Here is a 25,664-nt window from a genome sequence, read left to right on the forward strand (position 1 = left end):
GGGTTGGTGGGAGAAGAGAGGGCTGTGCAGCCACAGCCACGTTAGATAACACAAGAGCACTCGGAGGTGCTAACAGGAGGGCTCAGATGACACCCCCATAGCTGCCTTCCCTTTGCTCCCCGCTAATGACAACCCCAAACCCAAGTAGCAGTGTTTTGGATGCCCAGCTAACATCAAACTCTAACATCTTCTGTACTTCCTGAGGAGCAGCACTAACCTGCTCTTAACCAGGCAGGTATTTGCCTAAATTTCTCTCTTGCCTAGGGTGTGGTTTTTGACCAATTTAGCCTGATCTAAATCCAAGCTCCAGCTGAGAAAGATGCCTTTTCCTCCTCCCACCCCAACCTGGACCTGATACTGACACTTACATCCGCACACAGGTCAGGAAGCCGATTCTGGTTTTGTTTTTTTTTTAAATAATCTTTCTTAAACCATTTCTTATTTGTTTTTGTTGAGTTAATTTTCTGCTGGATCAGCTCCTTGATCTGACTGACTACATATGGGATTGCGCTGGAACCCAGGAGGCCACAGGAATGCACAGCTGGGGGCAAGGAGAGGGTGTCCGGGCTGGGCTGCCTTAGATTGGCTTAAACCGGTTGTGGAAGGGCAGGGAGATGATTCAGCATCTTTCTGCCTTTCAGCTGCAGATAACTTGATTTCACTTTCTTTTTGTTCCTTGTAGGCAGTTGGTTCTTCTGAGTTTTGAGTGTTGGTCCTTGGGCACGCAGTGGGGCAAGGAGACTTGCCTTCTGTGTGGACAAGGAGATTAAAAAATCTGTAAGGACGGAGCAGTGGACCCAAGAGCAGGTGTCCCTGCTTGCAGAGCTACTTACACCCAAAGTGCTGGTAGCATGTGTTTTCAAATTGAATAAGCTTCAGGTCAGTGTTGTGCTTCGAAATGACATTGCTCTTTGAGGGGGGGGGGGGGGGGAAGAAAAATACAGTTTGAGAGTTTTGGATCCTGGCTCAGCACCTTAGGGTGTTGAAGCAATATGTGTCATGGAAGAAGCAGCAGAGGGAGAAATGTAAACCTTGAAACCTCTTGATTTGACAGATTTCTTGAAAATGTGGTGTTTGAATCTATTTCCTTCCTGCTGAAGCAATCTAGTTTTGTCCAAGATGAGATGGTTCCTGATTTAATTCAGGATATGTTCTTTAAAGATGGGAAAATACTAAAACTGTATCCTCTGCTTTCATAGGGATAGCTGATAATCCCTTCTAGCTGTGTTTTCTATGATCCTGTAGCACCAAGCGCAGCACTAAACAAACACACGGTAGTTTGCAATGGGGGTACTCCTTGCATATATGCTTTAAAAGGCACAACACAAACACCATCTGTGAGTGTGAGATGAGAAAGGGAATCTGCTAAAGAATCATTTTTTATGAATGTGAGGTTCACGGCTATTGACTTCAGCTCACTTTGGGGCACAACAAAGCAGCATTTATTCTGCTGCATACAATAAAGGATGGTGTAGCTCAAACTGCAGTGCTTCACTCCTCAGATCTAGGCTTGAATTTCAAATTCCTTTCAAACAAGAAAGGTACAAACTGGATTGTCTTTCTCGTGGACAACATCCTCCTCTTCCCTCCTTTCTTCCCCCTGCGTGAGCTCAGTCCTGCTTCCCGCAGGGTCGGTTCCATGTAGACTGGTGAAATATTGGCACCCTTGTGCCATCGCCTTCTTCCTCCTCCTTCCTGGATCAATTAAGAAACCAGTTTTTCCTCTTGCTCTTCTCTGCTTGTCTTCTCCTTCCTGCTCTTCTTGAGAAGGAAAAGTAAATGCTTCTGATGAAGTAATCCCTGGTCGTTGGCACTTGTTGCTTCAGATAATTTCTGTAAAAACAAACTCCCTCTGTTTCTTGAGGTTCTGTGTGAGCCGCATTACGAATTGAGCAACTTTTTGATCTCTTTGAGCATTGCGTGTGTGCCCTTATCTGATTTTTGTACCAACTGCTGCCATTGTTTTTGTTTGTGTAGAAGCCGGTATACTTGGAAGTATCCCTTTAGGAGATAAAGAGGCTGGTTTTAAGACATGAAATGTACAGGTATGTGCTTGATGAATTTGTATGCGCTGATATCATCATGTGCTCATATTAGGCAATGTGCCAGTGGCAGAATTGGGCCATTTGCATTCAGTTTTAACATATGGGCACTAAAAAGTATAGGTTCTGCTCACCAACTCATTTCGTGACTGCTTTCAGAAATCGGACACAAAGCATTTTTTCCTCATTTTTGCTGAATCAGTTTCAAGCTCCTTGCCTTCCTACTTTGATGTCCCCTTTTTAACTTTAACCATGTTTCTTTCCCATTCTGTTTTGCATCTTCTCTCATTTGTCTTGAACAAAGTGCGAGCCCTAAATTATAGCAAACTTTTTTCTTCTTCCAAATGTTCCCACTAAAATAGCATGTGCTTGGGGAATTTTGAATTGTTCCTCTGGGCCCTGCACATGCAAAACACTTATATAACAAAAATAATAGCATTATTATTTGTATAAGAATGCATAATTAGCTTACATCTTTAATTATGCCATATTGGATTATCCTTATCAAATGTTTCTATTCATCTCCTCAGCATTATTGCTGAGAGCATATTCACCAAGATGAAAGTAATCGCATTATGGGTAAGCCATTGTATTAGCTCTAATCCAGAAATTTAAACAGATTGGGGTTGCACTGTGCTGAGTCGGACTATAGTGATTTTGGTGTAAAAATCAGGTATGGATCCTCACTGCTACCGGTCAGAGGAGAGTCAGAAATGAAACTTGTGTTTCTGGGTGTGAGGGACATCACTACCTCTGAGACAGTAGTGATAACAAAATAATTTTGCATTTATGAAATGGGACTGATGCTGAATTCAACAACTGCATAAGGCGGACAAAGTTCAGTACTTCAGAGTTCTTCTCCTCACAAAACTACATCTCCTTGGAGGTTCTTCTATTATTATTTACTTCAGAGAACATTAGAATTGAGTTTATAACATTGAAACATTTGTAGTATAATATTTGTCACAAATCTATGTACAGTTTGTATGGGCTTGTGTAGGCCTATATTATATCTTATGGGTGTTTGTATGCAGCTGTTTGTATATTGGTCTGAATATGCGTGCATCCAGCAGTATACTTCAATAATGTCTTTATACGTACGTAAGTACTATATTTCTGTCGCATAGAGGTGCATGTGAATATTGTTTGATGCAGGACTGCTTTTAGGTCTGTGTATTGCCAAAGCCGCACAAACAAAATTGAATTTAATTTTGCACTATTAAATTATTCTTCGTTCACTTGATTTGGTCAAAGCTTTTGGCATAAAACCAGGTATTTCCTTCACTGGTAACAATGTAATCGGAACATCTGAGATCCTAGGCTTGGATTTGTGAAAGTCGGTGCTGAGGATATACTCACATGTTAGGAGCAGGCTTAAGCCGTGCTGCAGCTTCTTGGAAATGGGGCTCTGAAAGTCTGCCTAGATGTCATGTTTTCTTACAATAAAGGGTGGTCTTTGCTTCAACAGCTCATCATCAGATTATCAGGACTCTTCTTATTAACATATATCTATTTCTTCAAGAGTATTTTTAGTTCTCTGCTGTTTGTTTTCACTAGGGATATTTATTTATTTTTCAATCAGCTATCAACTAAAAGCATGTAAAATCTATTCATTGTTTCCAAAGTGAACAATAAGAGCTGATTCTGACCTGTAAAATGCAATGAGACACATTTGGATGGCTTTACTTTTTCTCTCCAGGCAGGTGCAGAGTAATACCTCAAAAGAACCATTATTTTGTGTCTTTATTCCAATGTGTACATAAATGCTTGCATAACCCTTGCACAGCTGCTGTACAAACTACTCATGCCACAAGTATTAGTAATCCTAGCAGGGGAGGTTGCATGGAAAATTGGGGTGTGTATGCTAAACCATATGTACCATGCCCCTGAATCATAAAACTTCTGTTGCTGGAGCAGAGAGGTTTTTGGAGGCTGGATTTTACAGGTCAGGAGGAAAGCAAGATTACACACAACAGCTGCACCCCACAATTTTTCTCCTGTTGAGCCTTATCTCACTTGTGCGTTCACATGAGCAGGAAACAGAATTTGGTCCAACTTTATCTTAATTTGGTCTCGGCTTCTACTTTTATTTATTTCATTTCCATAGGAACAATTATTTTAGTAGTTTATTTTGAAGCTTAGAGCTGCTCAGATTGGAAATCTGTGCTGCCAATTCGGAGCCTCGTTGGGCTGCAGAGATACAATGTGCATTTTTTTGTCTCTGATTCTGCCCCTAAAATAACTTCCTTTATATCTGTGATACTTTGTAGGGGTGTCTCTGCACTGTTGTGATCACCAAACCCGGTTCGCTGTTCTGCCCCAGCTCTGTGCAGCGTGAGGAGCAGGCGGCAATCTCTCAGGGCTTTAGCAGCAGAAAATCATCAATCAGAAGTTTATGCTGGAGGATTTTAAAATAATATGAAGGGACTGTATCCTCTGCTGGTGTAAATTGGCATAGCACCATTTGAGAAAACAGAAGTGTGCTTATTTACACCAGCAGAGGAACTAACTGGGTCGTTCCAGTACACAGAGTAGTTGGTATTACCGCTGATCTTTTCGTGGCAGAGACTTCAGTTGTACGTGTATCACTGTAATGGTTTACTTTTCTGAGACTGGGACTTCTAGGTTTTCAATCAGAAACGTTTCTGCTTACTAGGCGGTGCTTAGCATGCCCTGAGTTTGCTTTGTAAAGTGCATCCTTTCAGCATTCATCCGAAGCCTTTTCTACAGTTGCCTGAGCCCCATAGGCACGTATATACTGTTAGACTATTAAGATAATTTTTCAGTTAAGACATCGCCAAACTGCAAGCAGGACAATAGAAACAAAACCCCTTTTGTTCTGACTAAACTGTTCCTAATGACCCCCTCTATAAACAGTGGCACCAGCGGAGGTCTCAACAAGGCTCTTCATTGAGACCCCTTTCAAAAGGACAAGCAGAGCAGAACATGGGGCAGAAACTCTCAGAGAGTTACTGCACTTTGCTCCGCCTTGGTGGTCTGACCACAAGAGAGAATCTGTTGTTTTTGTTGTCCGAGACACCCAAAAATAATAATTTAAAAGCATGAATTTCCACAATTAGCATCCTATAAAGACTATTAAATATTTGGATTGTCCGGAAAAGAGCAGAAGGAAACAGTTTGTTTGCTTGTTTGTTTACTTAAATCAAGGGGCTATAAAGTATTCTCATGAACTCCGTACAAAAGATTTATTATTATTATCATCATCATCATCATTATTTTGGAGGAGGAGGTTAGTTAATTTACCTGCTAATCTCATATGAAAATAAAAACAAAGTCCAAAGAAATTAAGATTTGTACGCTCCAGTAAGATCCTTGCATTTTTCTGGGGGTAAAAATTATCTTTGGGAATGATGTGTGCTTGTCATGAGCTCTGAGCAGGGGAGAGGTTTCTGTTGCTTAATGTTTAGAGAAATTGGAGCTATGGTGAAAGATTGAAACCACTAAAAACAAAACTCCTGTTCTTTTATGTAGGTAACTGTCGGATGCTCCATATAGATGACTGTAGCATAGAGTGTGTCTTCATGCAGTTGAAGGCTATGGAGACTATGAATCATTTCCTGATTAGTTCTGTCCCTATTTCTGCGTCCTGAATGCATCAGAACAGTAGCATGGAAGACCTTCCATTTAAACAAAAACCTATTTACAGAGCATTACAGATTACATTGTATGTAATTGGGAAGTGTTGATAGGTCAGACAGCAAGACTCGGTGATTTGGGAATTACATCGATTACATTTGCGAATAGAAATGTCAGTTTCTTCTGAAAGAAGCTGGAATTTGTGTTCTGATATCTGATTTACTAGGGATATTTCTAACAGTGCACAGACTACTGCATCAGTTGCAAACGGATAGGAAGGGATCATGGAAGGAGAAGAGAGAACATCCATTAAGACAAGAACCACGTATTCTGAGTAAAGGCTAAATCACAGAGACGTTCCTCCTACAAGATCCAGAACACCCCCAAGTCTCCACAGTGCTGTGGAGGGCTGGGGGCACCCTGTAATTTGTGGGAAGTGCTGAGCTGGTTCCAGCTTTGGGCTTCTCCTCTCTGCGCGTGGGCACAGTGACCCCACTCTTCCTTCACAGGAGGTTGGGATGGAAGGTTTCAGCGTGCCTGGGAAAGAGGAAGGATCTGGGTAGGAGCAGGATACTGAGAGAAAGAGAAACGTCAAGGAAATCTTTAAGAAATTTCCAGTAGAAACAAAAGGATCTTTGTGAAAGATGCTGTTAGCAAGCCTAATAGGAGGAATGGGGATGTAAAATGAATTGAGAGGGTTTACAAGTTGTACAGAATTGTTCTCAGCCTTGAGGCAAGAACAAAACGTGGAGCACTTACTGCTTACTATATTTGGTATGTATGGAAGAGCAGTTTGGACATTGAGGGAGCTAATAAAATGCAGAGTCTAATTCATCCCTCCCCTGCACTCTGTGTCAGTGCGCTAGGGACAGAGAAAATATTTCTGTTAAAGGACAATTCTGAGGAAGAACAACTGAGGCTTGACCTGGCCTTTTGTGGAAAAGGATTGGTTTTCACTGCAGCTTAGCATAGGTCCACGAGTATGTGCAGATCTGTTCCATGAATGCAATTTTATTCTTATGTCTATGCATGTAGGCATTGTACTGAGTGATGGAGATCATGTTTTCAGCACTAAATATGTAACTAATTTGATAGCACGACTGTACAGAATTAATTTCATCACATCTTTCCACAAAAATCTGCATTTAAGGATTGCTTTTACTGAAAAATTCTGAAAAAGGGTTAAATGTATCTGACTAAAATCTGCTGCCTTTAGCTCACAGACTTCCTAGTTGAAAATGCCAGGTGGATGGGCTGAAAAAAAACACCTTGTTTTCTGAATTCATCTACAGAGACTCGTAGGAATTAATTTATTGGAATAAAAGAACATATGGATTTCTGTTTTCAATGTCATGTAAAACAGATTTTATTTAATGATTTTACTAGAAACTGTAATGTTTAGGGGTCATATTAGAGATGTCGTAATTGTTAATTATGGAGAACAACAGTCTCAAAAATTTTTTTCCCTAGTTTTCATGTGATTGCATTAGGATAATGATGAGGATAAAGGTAACAACACGGACTTCATATTAACTTTGATGCAAAATTGCTTTCTCTTGAATGTGATGAATGTGGTTATACATGAATCTTCTGAGCCAAAGTATTCTTAAACAGTGATACTGCCTTTTGTGCAGTTTTGTGATTCTCTTAGATTTTAATATTGTTAGTTGTTGTTTATTCCAGTGCATATAAATGTTTATTGCAAGCTTTCTACCTTATAATAGCAACAATAAGACACAGGTATATTGGTATAAAACAGTTGTCTTTAAAATTTTCTGATCTGCACACCTTGGAGGCAGCCAATTCTTTATGTCATATCAAAGCCATCTGTCTTCTTTACCTTTTTGGATCCCTGTAAAAGCAGTTCATGGGCCCCAAAACCTAGTAAAACACACTTTAAAAACATTGATGTAGGAGAATATAGAAAGCACAAATCAAATTATTTTTGCCTATGCAAAAGGGAAATGTGTCTCATCTAAAGGGCAGCAACTTGGATGAAGTTATAAGAGACAAAAATGAATCGAAGAGTTAAGGGTGGTGCACTGAGAATTAGGGTTGTCCAGAAACAAACAAAAAAAAAATCTAGTATGTAAAAAAAAAAAAATTTAACGGTTTTGACATTTGTTTTAGATTTGTCACAGAATGATTTAAAAAACAAAACATGAATAGAAAGAATGAGACATCCCAGAATAGCCAACATCCAGTGGCCAGGGTATTTACTTGGGCCATTTCCAAGCAGTGCTTTATGGGATTTGGAGCAGACATTTGACATAATGTTTTCAACATTATTTTTGTCAGACAAATTTGGGCTCTGAAGTGGATTGAAAAAGAGCTTAGTTGGAGTCTCGTATTTTGTAGGTGTGGCTTAGACACCACGCTATTTGGTTGTAGGGAAATTCATAAATTCATAAGGAATATGTAGAGCAAAATATAAAAAGATGTTGATGACTGTCTCTCAGCTAATACTGAAACTAAGTTAAGTTGTGTGTGGGGATAAGACAGAAAATGTGCTGGGGTGAAATTTCAGTTCTTCTCCTTTGCTTTGCAGACGTGGATCTTGCAATCTAGGCTCTACTGGACACACGTGTTCAGTTTCTCTTTCTGGTTTAGCCTCTGCTCCTGCCAACCTCCCACTATTTCATATTCCTTCCTTCCTGCGGTCTTTCTTACAGGCTACCCTGATCCGACCGTCAATGCACTTCCTTAGCACTGTGCACCCTTGGGCATTATTGACTAAGAACTGGGACTTGAAAGTGTCCTGGGAATCAAAAGGTGTGCATCAAGGTGGAAATGCCTGCATTTCAACAGCACGCTCTCTCCGTGCCTCAGTGCTCTCAATTCATTAATCAGCATAGTTAATTTTAAAGAATTTACCATTTCTGCAGATGGTTATTAGAAAGATTATTACAGGGTTAATGAAAACAGTTGTCCCATTACTGTAGATGAAGTCAACAAACTTTGGCATGCCTTGTAATAAAGCGTTATTGCAGATCATGTATGCAGTCAATGCCTTCTTTTCGTAGAAGAACAAAGTGGAAATATAGTTTGCATCAGATATTAAACGCGGTTTACCCAATTCGCCAAGCAGTTAAATCATTAAACAATATTGGGGGTAACAGCATTTGATATTACATCTGCCTCTCAGCTCCTTTCCCCTGTACAGACTCAGTACCCTTAATGTTTTGCTTTTAACGCTCTCTTCTGAACAATTCAAGTGTCGATAAGTGAAAACAAATACCATGCAGTGACAGCAAAACCATATAAGCTGTCTCCAGACCAGGATGTAGTATAGCTGTGCCAATTCACCTACAGAGAAATAAAGTAGGCCAATTACCTACCTGGAAGCAAAATTTATTAGCTCTGGTGCAAGTGCCTTGTTCTGCTCCCAGAACCTGGTCGAGCCTGTTTGGAGCTACCTCAGGTAGTCTGAACAGGTGCTGTGCGCACTTCCTGTAATTTAGGAAGCTCTGGGTGATGCTCTAGTTTAGACAAAACACATAAACAAGATTCTACTGACTTCTGGTCAGCGGAGATCCTATCAAGCCTCTCAGTCTGGTTCCCTAGGGAAAATACTTGCACAATCGTGTTATTTGTCTGACCCAGTTTCCAGTATGCTGACACGTTTGTCACAGGTTACGTAGATGCTTCAGAGATACTGTCCTTACCAGTACTGCAGGAATTAGCACCTAAGGAGAGGAAGGAATTCTTATTAATATTCCCATTGAGAAGAAGGGAGAATTTAGCAATTCTTCATTGTGGTTGACAACAGCAAATGATTTAACTAATTTGCAGATTACTCTGATACTCCTTAGCAAATGCACTGTTTTATTGAGCTGCCAAATCAAAACAGTCTGGTGATGGCTAGGGGAGGGATGCCAGGGCACGCCAGGGTAGTCCTCAGTGAAAAATAAATGTTCTTGGTGTGGGGGAGAGTCGGGAAGGCTGAGGGAGGCTTGGGGTGTTGCAGTGTGACTGCGGTAGAGGGCATGGGGACAGCTGGGGTTGTTGGGATAGGGAGGTGTGAGAGTTGTGACATAAATCAGTAAGGGATCAAGCTTCATTATGTCCACTTTTCTGGGAATAATTTGTTAGGAAAGTATTGAGATCTTAGTTTGGGCATTTTTAGATATTTTTTCACTCTGATTTAACCCTTCTACAATTCCATGTATTGGTTGTACGTGGTATACCTCCTTGCTGCTACACAGCAGGAATCTGTTGTTATTTGACCCGAAAAGATCATTATGTTAGCTTTATTTGGTGTGCATTTAATAAAGTTGTAGCCATTGTGACTATAACTCATGACTCTCAGTCATTCCTCAGTGGTGTAACCAGCGATTCGGCATTCCAGTAACATCAGTTCAAAGGGGAGTATGAAAGACTCAAATGTATGCCAGAGCATTGTGACTTTTATTACTCCTCTCCTCCCGCACTTCTCTGTTAGGAAGATACATTCTCTAGCTGTAGAAATGAGAAGTACAAAGCAGCCTTAGACCTTGTAGTGCAAAATGTAAAACGCGATGTTATCTGCAGAAAGTGGACTTTAGATTCTATCAGTGCACGTTTAGCATAAAGCATTTCCTATGGTAATGTCTCTCACTTTCCCAGACTTTTACAGGCTCCAAGTGGCACACAGGCTGCAGACCTCTTTGTAATGTTAATGAATCATCTTAATGGACTGTTTTAGCAGAAACATTCATCACCTTTTGTACCACAATGATTTTTTTTGTTATACTTAAATGGTTAAGTAGGCAATAAATGCCTATCAGACCAACCACTATCGTCTAGTAATCCACCTCACTATAAATCACCAGTGGATTATTATTGTCCTGTTTAATTAACACTCTTAAGGGATTCTATCGTTGGATAGACTTTCACCTTGCACTAAGCAGGCATTAACATTTCAAGTAAGAAAAAGTGTGTTTATGTGAAAAGTGTTAATCAGTGTGACCTGGAGCTGGTCGTGGTGGGTTGGATGAAATATGTGCTTGTGTGCATGTCTGTGCGTCCACGGGCGCTGGTTCCTTACACCGCTGTTCAATGGAAGCTGAAATCAGACCTGTAAACACTTTTTAAGTAATAGCAAATGGTTGTGGCAGTATCATCTGTATTAGGTCTTAAAGATATTTGAATATATTTAGTTGTAAATGGCAGCTCTAAAAGATTTAACCACAGGAGTTGGGAAGATGACATTTTTACATTTATTGTGAGTGTACATTTTGTGTGTAATTTCATTATTTATTTATTTATTTTTGTGGTCTAATTCAGTCTGAAGTAGTTTTAGGGGACCTGACCAAACTCTTTTCTTTTTTTGCAACAAAAGGTGAGAGGGGAAGTCTGATCCTGTTGCTCCTCTGTGAACTCTTTTCAGACTTCACAGCCAGAAAGAGTAAGCGAAGCAGCGAGAGCTCCTGGGAAAGGCAGGGGGGTCTGTAGGCTTGCATACTCCTTGCAGAACAATCCCTGCAGTTCTTTTGCAAACGAAATTCCCACACTAGGACACAAGCTGGGTACAGCATCGCTCTCAGTACGCAAACATTTTTGTACATAACATAGGTCAGTGCCGTTTTCCTCCTCTCGGCGAAATATAAAGATGGCTTTTTTTTTTTTTCTCTCCTGTAATATAATATAATGCATTTAATAGTAATTTCCTTGTCTTTTGTCAGAAGATAAAGACATGTGAAAAAGGCTCTTGTTAATGCAGCGTTTCCCATCCATGAAATCTAATCCTGCTTTCTTTGATTTAGTTACACACGTAACATCAGTAGTGCACTTACCAACTGCACATTCTATCGGTGCCCATACTAGAGGCAGTTATGTGAGATTAACCAAGTGCTCTATTTCCATTTCACAGGCATAGCAACTAACGCATAAATGTTGAGAGATCTGAGGTCTGTAAGAGTCACAGCTCGTAGCATAGCTCATTAAACCCTGTTTCTGGTCTGCACATCCCTGTCCTCTTGGCATTTTATTAAATTATTTCCTAGTACAGCCTCCTGCAAATTAAAGAATAATTAAAACTGCTAAGTGGTACACAAACACTAGATCTTTTAAATTAAGAGACTGAATCTCTTAGTATAAATTCATTCCCTGAAACAAAACTTCTGTATGATTGTCTTTCCTCTAAGATTCCATAGATCCATTGACAGACAGAATCCTATAAGTGGAAATTCAATGTAGTTGTTGATCAGAGGAAAAAACATAGCATTACAATTTTCACTGGGTATTTTTTTTTTTCAGATACATGGTTGCACACTAATCTGCCAGTTTTTATGCTATTTGTAATTGAAAAGGTGGGAAATTATTCACAGCTGAACATGTAGGAAATAGCACAAAACACGAAAGGAGTTTGAACATGACAAGAAATTAAACTAAGCTCATTAAAGGGATGCTGTTATTGCACGAAGAACTGCAGTGACAGAAAATAAGAACATCATGGTGTGGTGTGTGTGCATTGATCATACAATGGATTTTGCAAACAATTTAACAGAGATGCATAAAAAACACACAGTTTCAAGTGTAGGCAAGTCCTGAGAAGAATCTCCTTCGTTCCCTCTAGACACACCCTGCTAATTAAATCCATCATTGCCTAGCAGTAAGCCCCAGGGTTCAATCTTTTCTGGAGCACTGTTACTATCCAACATTTTAGCTCATACAGTGGGCAGCCAAGATTTCATGTCTATGCATATAGTAGGACTCGTAGCCAATATTTCTTACATACTCTCTTCCTCTCCATCCCCATCTGGGTACATAATGTAGATATATATATTTTTTTAATAGGTAAAACTTCAACGTTCCTTTCAGATTGCTTTCTTATATCCTAGTGCAAAAACCTGTATGAGGGTGGGAAGCTAAATTCTAATAAAATCAGGAAGCTGAGCTCCATGTAGCTAGCTGGCCATGAGAAACATCAGCAAGGATGGATATTGAATGACTTCTATAGTCCAGCCAGGTTTTATCGGAACAGGTCATCAAACAGTAGGCTGCCCAAACCTGTTCCACTGCTTCCCCATTGATTAAATATCTGGAGACATTTACACGTAGATCAAATTCTCCACAATCTATTTTATCTCAATCACAACCAAGTTCTTTTTCAAGCTAAGGCAAAAAAAATTCCCTCCGGTGGCAAGAAAAGATGGTATATCTCCCTGAGGTACTTCTGTGCTTTGGGTTTCCTTGGAGCCAAACTATGACCTCAGCTTCCCCTGGGCTGACATCAGTGGGACTGCGGGGAGTAGAAGGGAGGTGAAGCCTGCCTGTGTGTGCCCAAATGTTAAGGAATTTAAAACCTTTTTTTTTTTTTTCATTTGATTGTAGAACTGACATTTATGGGGAAAGAAAGGAATAGAGGGTGTGTGTAGCTTCCAGCCTTGTTCAGAAGGCCAAAATTGTTTCTGAATCTTGATACCTGTATTAGCCAAGACAAGACAGATGGTTTTACATGGAATTCTCACCTGCTGCTTTCATTTCATGATTTCTACTCTTCTTCTTGTGTGTTTGTTCCCAATCTATTTACCTGCTAATAAGCTCTTACCCGATTGTCATGCTGCAGGCATCCTTAGCACTGTGTTCCCCTCTCCTACCTGATCTGTGGCAGTAGGTATCATTGATCCTTCGCTGTCTTTCAACACAGCAAGGGGCTTCAAAAGAGACTCGCAGACTGCAGGTTGAAGGCAAACAAAAGGAGACCCATCTTCAGCAGTGAGTAGTTAATCTGTGGAACTCCCTGTCACAGGACGTTTTGCATGTTAGACATGGCATGTACAAATCCATAGAAGAAAATAGTCTCTGAATACAAAGTCACTGCCCCTGGTTCCAGAAGCCCTTGATTCATAAACAGGACACTGGGAAAGCGTGCTGGGAAAGCATCGCTGTATGCTTATACTCTTCTCACGATGCCCAGTATTGCTTGCTGTCAGAAGCAGAACATTAGGATAAGTGAACTTTGAATTAACGAGTGTGATACTTCCTATGCTTTTTATTAAGAATAGGAGGCAGGAGGCAATTCAAAGTGGTCAAAACAGGACTGCAAAGTACTGTGGTGTTTGCTCTCCTACTCTTCAACCTTAGACCAGTCTTGGGAGACACAATAGATGTTTCGTGTCTTTTGTCGCTGACTGCTCTGAAAAGCTCATACAAAAGCTCTCATCATGGGAATGTATGTAGCAGTTTGTGAATCCTTTTAGCAATATGTTGAAGCACAGAGATTAAATTAGATTAAAACTAATGAATTCAGTATAATGGGAGTGAACTCTCTGGGATGCCTTTGCAAAAAAAAAAAAAGTTTCAAACACTAGTTGATCTGATAAAGCATGAACCACTATCCATATAACTCCAGAAATTTTACATTATGCTTACTATTTAAAATTTCTGTGGACACAGTAATCAAATAGTCAGAAATCCTCGGTTTGCATGTAGGTGAGTTCACACTTCAGGTTTTAGCATTGTAGAGGTCACTGTGTCACCCATGCTGTAAACATTTTGTGCTTCTCAGATGGAAAGTCTGTATTGAAAATGCTAACCACACGTTAGTGGAAATGGAAAAAAACACAAAGGAAGAAAATCAATTTTTTAACTGAGTGCTGAAAAGCTGAATGGTTGGTACTGGATTTGAGAGGCACTAAAATTAGTGAAAGCCATCTGAAAAATGCTCGTAGGTTTAAAAACCTAAGGTAAAGTTGAAAACTTCTGGGTGCCACAAAGTGCATTATATAGAATGTCTGCAGTTTCAACAATCAGAATTAACCCCTTTATTCTAGTGCATATTCCAATATGGTCTTTTAAACAGATGATTAGATAAATATCTCAGCTGATGCAATAAATACCTGAAAGTGCCTGTAATAAATACAAGAAATAACCTGTCTTCATTATTCAAGTAACTGCAGCTTGTTCATTTGTATACTCAACATTGTTTGGTCTGATGGATTTTTGCAGTTTCCTTTCAATAGTTTTTCTTTTCTTACAAACATTTTTCTTTATGCCTCTAGACAAAGTGGTGCAATGGTTCCCAAACAAGTCAATTAATTAATTACGAAAAGATAATCTTTATTTGTTATCTATAATTTTTTTTATGAGATGACAGTCCATATTATATTTCAGATTAAGCATTTCTGTTTTTCACTGGTACAAAGAAAACTCATTCCTCACAAAAATAGTATTCTGTCAACTAGTAGTTGAACACAAAGAAATTTAATGAAAAATGTAGCATACAGGTAACATATATATGTTGCATACGTGTATAATAAAATGTGTGTAGTAGTGCAATATATGTAATATTGAAGCTAGGAGATGATCTGAAAGAGTAAGAAACCAGAAAATGATTTTTTTTTTTTTGTATTATTATTATTATATATTAGGTTCTTCAATTGTAATTTTACCGAGGTGTTGTTTTTGTAGTTGTTGAGGTTTTGTTCCCCCCTCCCCACAAGGAATGCCTGAAAAGCACATAACATTGTTTTCTAATTTCAGCTGAGCCCACCCATGCGACGCTGTATGGCCATCGCTCCTGGTGCCGTCATACAACACTGCCTACCGAGGGGCACGTGGCCAGCACCTCTCTAAGTGCCAGCCAGGCACTCTGGTAGCAGCACACAGATAAGGGGCATGAGTAGAGAGATGGAGAGTATGACAGGTTTTTCCATGGCTGAATAACTTCTGCATCTGTGCCCTGGGGACTGTAAATAGCTAGTATAGCTCACTGTAGATATGCTATTGCTGGTCTTGCCAGAGAGTGAAGGGAGCACAGAGATGAACTTTACATCTCATTAGCGTCATTCTGCCTCAGTGCATTTATAGGCAAGAATCTTACCTAGAAGGGCAGTTGGCAAAACTTACAGCACTGATTTTGTTTTTGAAAATTAAGATAAAAATATGCATGTGTTACACAGAAATATTTCTCAAATTTCTCGAGTCCATTTACTGATTTAACAGTTATGAGGACTTGAAAAGTTATTGATAATTTCTCAGACACTCATCGTAAAAGTATTTTTATTACAGTGTTTCAGCACGTCTGACCTCAGTGTATTGCTTAATATATTTATTATAAGTGTGTCATAAAACACGGAAACAAATGTATCTTGTCAAAGTAAAAGTTTTCTTGGTTTAAATCTCCAGCAAAAGACTGAATGTTGTGTAATGCAGGAAAAACATTCTGTTCCTGTTGCCCCATCATAATGGAAAACTAATATGGATTAGGATCATGGCTATATATTCTGCAAGGGTTTACATTGTGAAGCTGGTAACATTTAATTTTTGAAATTAGATGTTTTCCACTGGGAGTGGAAATTGTTGAGAGTCTCCATAAATGCTGTCTTTTGTATCATGTAAATGATTTGATTTTTTTTTCTCTTATTCTACATTATTACTGACTAAATCTGTCACAAGTACAGTAACCTCTTTAGTTTGTGGTGTGTTATTTCTTCCTCCACACAAGGAGAATATGTACAATACAAATGTGAAGTATGTTTCTGAGGGAGGCCCACTACCAAAATCAAGACGAGGGCACAGAGTGTTAGGAAAACATTTCAGTCAGTCATCTTTCGGACCTAGAGTCTCTGAGTTTGAAGGTTATCCCCTAGTTTGTTAAAACACATTCCAATTGGGGGAAAAAAAAAAAAAAAAAAGATAATTTCTTCATAAATCCTCCTGATGCTTAGCTGTTTTCTCCTATTCTGACCCTTTTTTTGTCTTATTTCTTCCAAATTGTAGCCTGAGATTTGTCTAGTTTGGCTTCTCATTTATTGTTTTCTTCCTCCTTGCCACTCTTTCGGTACTTTCCAGTGCAACAGTGACATGAAAGGATTTAGGTAATAATCTTGTAATGGATTGCTGGCCCAGAATGAAACCTCATTTCTTCTTTCCCAGGACTCCCTGGGAATCCTTTTGCCACAGCTTTTTTACCTCCCCAGGGAGATTATACAAAATTGTTCCTGTGGCCATTCATTCTGTCAGTGTGAGGAGACAGTGGGATTCCCATCAGTTCCCAGGAGCAGGCCCATGATTTCCAGAAAACGTGCCGTCAGCACAGCACGTCTTACAACAGTTGTAAGTTCTTACAACATTTCGATAGGGTGTCAGTAATCCCAGTACATACGCAAATCTGTGAAGTTATTTGGGTCCCTCCAGACAACTGGTGTGGTGTAATTGGCAAAGCTGACTTTGTATAAAGTGTTGCCTTTCTCTGTCAGACTATGCAAGCTATATATGAATGTAATCATATATTAATATTTATTTTATGAGGTAAAACTTTATAACTGAGTCCTTGAAAAACTATATAAAGACAAAAGTATTTTAAAGGTATTCAAGACACATCATTTTGTTTTTCTAACTACTGTCCTTACATTTTGTGATATAATTTGTGCATATATTTCAGCAAATACAGTTTACTGGAAGTAAATTTGCATTTCAGAAAATTTAGTTTCTATAGAATAAATTTGTTTTATAAAACTCAACTAGTTTTTAACAGAAGAATTTTAAAAATTCTTTTTGATCAAAATGAAGATTTTGATGTGTTGGCCATCATAATATGGGTGAAAATCTAGAAAATCAAAGTACTTAAAATTTAAAGGACCAGTTCTCCCCTATTTGAATCTCTGAGAGAAGAGCCAACAGAGTGTAATAGCAGCTGTTCAGCAACATCTATTATTTGCTTACATTACATCACTAATATGAGGCACCCTGTCATTAAAATGAGAGTTAGGAATTGGCACTCCTGATTCCCTTCTTAGCATTCTATAATTTTGCTGAGGATATGATCTCATCCAGCTCTCCACACCAAGTAAGAATCTAGGTTGGTTGACGTGAAGGTTAGTTTTCCTTCTGGTGAAGCATCAAACTTTATTAAAAGGCTGAAAGAAAATCTTCAGCTTAATTCATAAAGAAAGCTTTAAATATTACTAAATGGACAGATGATAGTATCTTCAGCAACACCCTTTATGTACCGATTATTTTTCACTTTGCTTGACATGGTAAGGTCCCAATCTCGCATTCCTGGCACTCAAAACTCCCAGTGAATGGATCCAGTATGGAAGCATTCCAGCACAATGCATGAGAGACCCTTTAACATTCCAGAGTGGAGGACATGCAGAAAAATAATGAAATAATAAATTAACACTGCACCATTTTTTTTAGAAAGGAACTCTGTCTCTGGTAACAAGTGCTTGTCCCACCTGTCATCCACCTATGCCTAAGGCGCAGACAGGAATTTTTTTCCAGTGCCTAGAAGAGGTACTGCTGACAGCATGTGGCTATTTGTTATTTATTTATTCAAATTAATGGGCTACCATCAAAAAAGCTTGGCTATCACAGAGGTTTGAAACTGTTGTATATTTCTGTCTAACATCGTGCATTTATGTTATTAAGACTGATGAGTGAGATGTGAGTTCTTTCAATCAGAGACTGCAACAAATATATTTTGTTAATATTTTTCCCTAACTTAATTAGGTATGTTCTTAATTATTTAGTTAAGCTGATGCAACATCCTGTAATGGATGTAGCCTTGCAGATGTAGAGATGTTCCTAGCATGTAAGTAAATGATTATAGTAAGTTATAATAATATATCTTATGTTAGCAAATTCAATAAGGGATCTTAATTGCATCAGGATCTGACCAAAAGTTCCTTGTCTACCATTTTGCCACATATTATATTTCAGACTTTAGATAGTATTCTGTAATATATAATAATAATAATAGTAATAAAAATAATAAAATACCCCCCCACATTTTTTTTTCCTTACTATAGATATGCATGGATACTGTGCATTTATCTGTGCAGGAAGACTAACCACAATAGCTATTTCTGAATAAACTGTTCCATAATAGCTCCCTGTGTGGATATTCTAGTCTGGAAAAGTCACGGGTCAGACAGTAAGCTGTTGCAGAATAGCTTACTCTGCAATAGCAATTCCAGTCAATTTTCCAGTGTAGAAAAACTCCTTAGTCCACAGCTCCAAACTCTTGTTTGTGCCAGAAGATCTTGTCTTTAGAGAACAGTATAAATTTGTTCTATTCTATTCTTTAAGCACTGAAGTCCCTTTGGGATCAGCCAGGGAGAGCTTTATATTACAGAAGTTTTTTATTTATGTGCACAGATTCTGTAGTTTTATTTATGAAACATTTAATTAACACCTTCTTGTAACTGTGAGCTGTATACATTTTTGGCTGCAGCATGTCCTCAGTGCTCTTCTGGCTCAGTACTTTCTAGAATCTGGTCCTAAAAGAAGCCAGAAAGTTGCCTGGAAGAATATCCCTCAAGCCAGGCTCAAGATGGTTAGATGGTTAGTAGTTTTCATTGCCAACAGCAGTGAATCAAAGCAAAACAAAGCAAAATGTCATACCTTCCTCCATGCCCAAATACAGAAGATGGCTTATAGCAGTGACATCCATGTATGAGTTTCCCCAGAGAAAAGAGTTGTCTACAAATATATAGAAAGACTTCACAAAATGTTTGAATAGACTAAAAATTTATCCAAGAAAAAGGTGCAGAGAAGTCTTCATGAAAGTCCAGTTAATCTTAGTGCATTCAGAATTGCTTTTACAACATCACAGTAAAGCATGTTTTGGTTGGATTCCTGTTTACATTTGGATCATGGGTTTTCTTCTCTCCTCCAGTAAAAAACAAACAAACAGAAAACAGCAGACCGAGACAAGACATCTATGCTATTTTTTTATTTGGTACAATTTTACTGAGCCTTAGGACCCTCCAAAGCAAAGGTTGCCATTTATCCAAAATTGCATCACAGTGCCCCTGGCATTTTTGTGTTACTAATTAACAGTAATACCTTAAATAAAAACTCCAAATGCATTTTAAATGGTGACATAAAACTGATTTTAATCTAGGCTTCCAAAAATGAAGCAGAAGTCTGTTAATCAGCTGCCCCACCCTTTTTGATATTTATATGGCCCACAGTACTCAGTGTCAAAATAGACTCCTACATCACTCTCTTACTTCATTTTCCCCAGGCGTTATTAATTAATAATGAAGGTCTAAAGTCCATCCCAAGTTTTACCTGTTGGCATAAATCTGGGGCCAGGACAGCAGTGGTGGAGCATTCACATAAGTGAAAGAACAGATTTTGGCTCAAGTATTTTTAATATACAGCAGCTGGCATTTTTGGGTTTGAGGAGCAAAATCACACCTGAGTTTTCGTGCTCTCTAGGATTTTGCCAACAAAAGGAAAATAAAAAATAAACAAGATGTTTTACCTTTTTCAAAACCAGAGAAAATGGTGCAGCTGTTTCTGAGAATGTATTCTATTGACTACTATGTCCAAGCTGTCACATCAACATGGAATGGAAGACATTCTTGCTTTCCAGTTACGTTTTAACACAAATGTCTTTCATTTGTTTGTTTCAACATATTTTTCCTTTAACACATTTTTTTAATAATCAGAATTTTTCCTAATAACATGTTTATTCAATGTTCAGTTAAACCAGATTTGGAATTTTACAAGTATAAAGATGTTTACAAATCAATTCATTAGATGCTATTACCACTTCCATGATATGATGTGTAGCTACCTGAAAACTTACCACTGTTGCCAAGTGGGTTTTGTCAGATTCTTACCGTATGGACAATAGTGGCATCTGATTACTGGGAGTTGCCAAAGAGAGTGGAAGGAATTGGCTGTAAGTTACTCACAGTCCCCCAGCCATTTAACTCTAATTATTTATTTAGCTGATATGTAGAAACTTCAGCCCACGTTCTCATTTGATTCCCATTCCTAGCAATGGAAAATGTGGCAATAGGTAACTGTTAGGCATTTATCTCTTTTAGAAATAGACAGGTAGTTGATGTAAAGGGTGGTGCCGTTTATTTGCCTGATTCTTTTATTATTCAGCTGTCATGGGATTTTGATACAGAATACAGCAGAATTTAACATTTTGCCTGCAATTATATTTATTATTTGTATGTGAGAGACGTGTAGGTTATTCAACAGCAAAACAATCTTTGTTTTATTTTCAGCTGAGTCACTTCCATAGAGGCTTGGATGTTTCAAAATATCTTCTCTCTTTATATTCCTTCACAACATGCTCTTCAAAAGAATAATAAAAGTAGTAGAACGCCCAACTTCCCATTATAAAATCCTATTCTCATTTTCATGTAACTTTTCCAAGCCTTAAAGCTGCTGCAGCTGATTTTTTTATTATTATTTTATTTTTCCAGGGAGGGTACATGCCTACAGCGTGCAGTTCCTTTTTTTAAAACTGCTGCAAGGATGAAAAGTTGATACAGTAACTTGGACTACAGAGAGAGGGAGAATCCCTAAGGATTCAGGAGAACTTCAGGGGTGCTCTATTTTAGTGTGTGACCAGTTTAGGATTGAGAAATAATGGCTGTGACAGTATGGGGCAAGCTCAAACTTCTCAGCACATAAAATTTGTTTTTGTATGTTCAGACAACTAATTCTGTTTGCAGCTTAATTATTGTCAATGAAACTCTTATGGCATTTATACTGAATTATGAAAAGACATCTTTTCATTCATTTCACTTTGTGTTTCTTTGTCTCAAAAACCTGTCTTGTCCTGCCACCCAAAATATATTATTGCCCCTAAGAGCACTAGAAAATGCTGGATCTGAAATTCACAGTAACAGAGATTAGATGAAAGTTACTTTTACTTTTAAGAAAGGCCTGTTAGTGTTTATTTCTGTCTGAGAGATAAAACAACAACAAGAAAAGGGATGGTAACAAAAAACCACTTCCTCTCATGATTGTGACTTGGCTCTCTTTCAGAGAGATATAAATAAATATTTTGCAATAAATATTTTGCAGGTGTTTCTCCCTCCAGAGCTAGGTAAACTGAAAATATGTAAAAGTTGTTTTTTTTTTTTTTAACTTATTTTTATTATTTATTAATTTATTTAACCAAACATGTTAGTTAAAAGGAGATATCCCATTTGAAGTTGTTAGCTGTTAGCAGAGAATGACTATACATCTCTCTCAATTTCTTTCTTTCTTTCTTTTTTTTTTTTCCCTCTGGGCTTTGCTCATTTGAAAAAGATCAGTAATTTTTCATGTAACTGGCAGGTGATAGATCTGGCTCCTGTTTCATCCTAACTTATTCATAGTAAAATCTGCTGGCTCACAAAATGTCTGTCCTTCCAGCAATTGTCCAGATCACAGCCAAGGGAGCCGGAAAGAAACTGAAGCTTGCTGGAACATAGTAGGCATACTCCCAAGAAGCTCTTAAATGCCTGGTGGGGATTTTGTTTTTCCTGTTCTCGCTGTAGTTTTTAAGCTTCCATCTATCTCCTTAACACTTCTAGCTGGCCCAAATACTTCTGCTTGCACTGAATCACTACAATTTGGAGAGGTCTTTTTTTAAGCATGAGTGAAAGACAGGATTTGACATTAATTGAAAATAAACCTATCAGGTCCACTGGTATGTCTGCCAGTCCACTAGAACAATTAAGGACAGACCATTTGGCGAGAAATACTTACATGATGATCATGTAAACTTAATGTAAGAGATGAACTACACATGAAAAGAGGAAAAATCTTCTGATAAGTCATGCTGTGAAGGAAAGGAAATAGCATACATATGGTTCTATATATTTTATATAATATTTGTTCTGCTGATGCAGTGCTTTGTATATAAAAAGTCAGAATCAAGCAATTTAATAAGTTGGCACTAAATAAATGCACATTTTTGTACTATATAGCTCTTTTATTATGTACTATGTAATGATTACAACAGCTTTTGATCCAGATAGGCTCCTCTTCAACAGTTAAAGAACATACTTAGAAATTGGCATTAGACATCTCATACAATTTCACAACACAGGTTTTTTCAAAAGTATTCTGATAAGAGCATACATTTATAACAGGAGGCAATCCTAAGGGAATTATTGGTAATAGTCTGTCTTTTAAAACAAATCTGAAAGTGTTTCATTACTTATCATATCTGCTTTATCAAAGATGTGAAATTATAGTGCAGGATTTAACAGCTTCCAAGTAGTAATCTTCTGTATGCCATCTGTGGTGCCCTCTACTGCACATCTTTGTAGGAGCAAGGCAATGCAGTTGAAACTGCATTCGTTGTACTGCTTTTTCACATTTTTCTTTCCATCTTAACATTTAATAATGTTTTGGTATTTGTTTTCCTAGTCATTCTCCCTCTAATTCACATAAAACAGCAGTCAGTATTTTTAATTGAAAAGCATTTTTAAAAAATAAAGCAGAGTTTATAAAGGAGAAATAAATAAATAAAGAGGTCTTTAGTAAATGAACCTGCTAGTTCATTTACTGATTGTTGTTCATACACTGGTCATATTCTTGATACTAGTTTATGTGTTTACTAATACATATATAAAAATGTATATATATTTATGTGTATGCTTGTATATGTATATATTTGTATATTTTTTATTCTCTCCTTTGTTAATTCTGGCATAAGCATTGAGAATTTTGGTCCTGCTTTTTTCCAGTTGCTGTTTGCTGCTTTGAAAAAGGGGAAAGGCATTAAATTAGTTTCTCTCAAGTTGATATATATAGTTTTGTTTGCAAACTGTTGCTAGGGGCAGGATATAATGTTGTCAGTCCTATATCAAACAAAAATCTGATTTTGATGTTGAATTGTTGGAAAGAGCTACAGAGTTTTTACACAAATATTTCCGGAGTGATCTCAAGGTACCTAAAGGCCAAAGATCTAACATGAAAGAAATGAAAAATTCAATTTATTAATTCCCCTTTCTTTTGCTTGCCTCTGTTAATTGAAGCACCTTGTATTCGTATCTACATAGCCTGAGGCTTTCCTCAAATAAATCAATGCATAATTTTTTTAATTACCTACTCAGGCTGGAGTTGGACTGCTTACTCTTGTCAGTACCAGAGAAGAAATAGAACAGAAGGAGAAACATGCCATCTTCAACATTTTATGTACTATGTCATCTAACTTGCTAACAACAGGCCTAACCATCACACCTTTAGAAGTGCTGTTGGTGAGCTAGATAGAGCACAGCTTCCAGCGTTACCGACTGCTGTGGGTAAAAGACAATGCTATCAGTGGTGGGCTTATTAAAATTTTCTCTGGAAAGAACAAGTCTTTAAGATGCTTAACTCCTAAGTTACTGCTAATACTCAGAATGACTGCTTTCAGGCAGTCAGTTGCTATGACATAGTTAGGAGTTGAGAACAGTCTTTGGCGTAAAAGAACTGCAAAGGTAAGGCTGTAGGCTTCGGCCATCGGATGGGAGCTGGCCTCGCACTGGTGCACGCCTTGGACCCTCAGGTCTCCCAAGAAGTACTGCGTTTTCTCTTTAAACTTTAAACAATGCCTACAAGAATTTCTGATGAGAAAGAGACTAGAATTTTTGTAGGCAAACGCCGAAAGAAAACTGGCATGAAGTGCACCAAGATAATAATCACATGTGGGGTTTCTTTTCAAATTCACAGTTTATCTCTCGCTTTGTATTGTCAATTTTAAAATGATGCCCTCTGGCTGAGGACTCCACATGAATCAGAAATGTCCTTGTTCGGCCAAAAGTCTTAGAACATTCAACAACTTTTGTCTTAAATCTCGACTTCCTCAGAAGCCAGTGATTCACAACACTTAGAATTTCAGATTGAGTGTTTGTTCTGAACACAAGTTTATGACAGTGTATTAAAAAAAAGTATGAAAATATATCCCAAGTCTATTCTAAATCTTCCAAATGCTGGAGGCAAATTATAAAAATAATACTAAATATTTAATCTCATTAGAAGTTGAATTCCATTTAGAGGAAGGGAACTGATTTTTTCAGCTTGGTATTGGGACTTTCGGCTTTTCCAGACTTCTTCCAGCTAATGAGAACAATCAGGAAGAGACATTTGATACTGAGGGAAGGAAAAAAAAACACTTTTTTTTCCAGAAAGGACAAGAAAAGTATCGATGAGCCATTCAGCCACTTTCTGGCCAGTCTGACCAGATTTATCCCAATGGCCTCAAACATTTGGGTGCTACAGATGTTGTGCTTAGACACCTGCCCCACGCAGCGGCCCCAGCACCATTTTGGGGTTCCGGCTGTGGCGGTCAGTCAGGAAGGGCGGGAAAAGGACCCCAGCCGTTAGGAAGGGCGGGGCCAGCTGTTGTCTGTCAGAAAGAGTGGGAAAGGACATTGGTCGGCCGGGAAAGGCGGGAATAGTCCCTCGTCAGCGCAGGCGGGCGTGGCCGCTCCCGGCCCTTAGCAAGGGCGGGAAAAGGCCTCAGTTGGCCAGGAAAAGTTGGTTTTTGACTAGTTTCTACTGTGATGCTCTGCTTTTCCTGACCAGCTGTCCCTTCAATTTGACCTCAAAGAATGAGTTTTAGGTCCAGTGGCCAGAATAGACTTTTCTAATCTGTCAGTCTCCTTGGTCCCTTCTTTAAAATGGCTTCATCCCTCCCGGGGAGGTTGGGCTGGTCTGCGTCAGGTGCCATGGAGGACCACAGTGTGTGTTCCTCTGCGGTGCCAGCGGGGAACGAGGCTGGCCTCGGGGAAACAAGCGTGTCTGCTCATAGGAGCCATGTCCCTAGGTAAAAGTTGTGAAAAGCAGCACTCGTGCTAACTTTCTGTGGTGGTAAAGTTGGTAGTGCTTGTGCAAAAGTGAAAAACACACCCTACTACAAAAACACCAGGGAGAAGCAGCTTTCGTGCTGTGCAAGCAGCGTCTCTGTTTCCTCAGACTTCTCAAAAAGTCTGTAGGTACAGATGGAAATGCCGAAAATAATGACAAAACAAACACATTGAATGTCACTAACAAAAAAAGACTGCTCCCATGCACAGTGTCAGCCCCTGAGGCTAAAAGAGACAGGGAACATCTTAGAAGTATTTTAAGAGCAAAAGGATGACAATAATAATAAAACGACTTGGACAGTTCTTGGTCTTTGTGGCAGGGTATGGGAAATGGTTCTAGCCATTTACAGTTCTGGATTTTGGAACATTGCAGATTTTTATTTGTAACTGTTTCTCTTGTGTATTTTTATTATGCTTGCTCACTACAGGTACTATAAAATCAGTCATTTATGCTATTAATGTTGAAGTTGGTTTCCTCTGCTATACAGAAACTAGTATC

The 25,664-nt window shown here is 38.5% G+C and overlaps 1 protein-coding gene across 3 annotated transcripts in view; it reads left to right on the forward strand.

Annotated features, from left to right (window-relative positions):
* The first annotated feature begins 267 nt into the window (after positions 1 to 267).
* The window catches only part of SPO11 (SPO11 initiator of meiotic double stranded breaks), a 40,163-nt gene continuing 14,766 nt past the window's right edge, over positions 268 to 25,664 (forward strand). Inside the window, exons 1-2 of one of the 3 annotated variants that reach the window (XM_040575644.1) lie at positions 268 to 380; positions 1,978 to 2,045. In XM_040575644.1, the coding sequence (XP_040431578.1) occupies positions 2,038 to 2,045 (8 nt within the window). In that variant the 5' untranslated portion in view covers positions 268 to 380; positions 1,978 to 2,037. Of the gene's footprint in view, positions 381 to 1,977; positions 2,046 to 24,650; positions 25,126 to 25,664 lie in introns of those variants that run through there. The other 2 variants (XR_005824800.1, XM_040575643.1) reach the window with 2 other exon arrangements.

The sequence above is a fragment of the Cygnus olor genome, chromosome 16, assembly GCF_009769625.2.
Source record: "Cygnus olor isolate bCygOlo1 chromosome 16, bCygOlo1.pri.v2, whole genome shotgun sequence".
Taxonomy (NCBI): Eukaryota; Metazoa; Chordata; class Aves; order Anseriformes; family Anatidae; genus Cygnus; species Cygnus olor.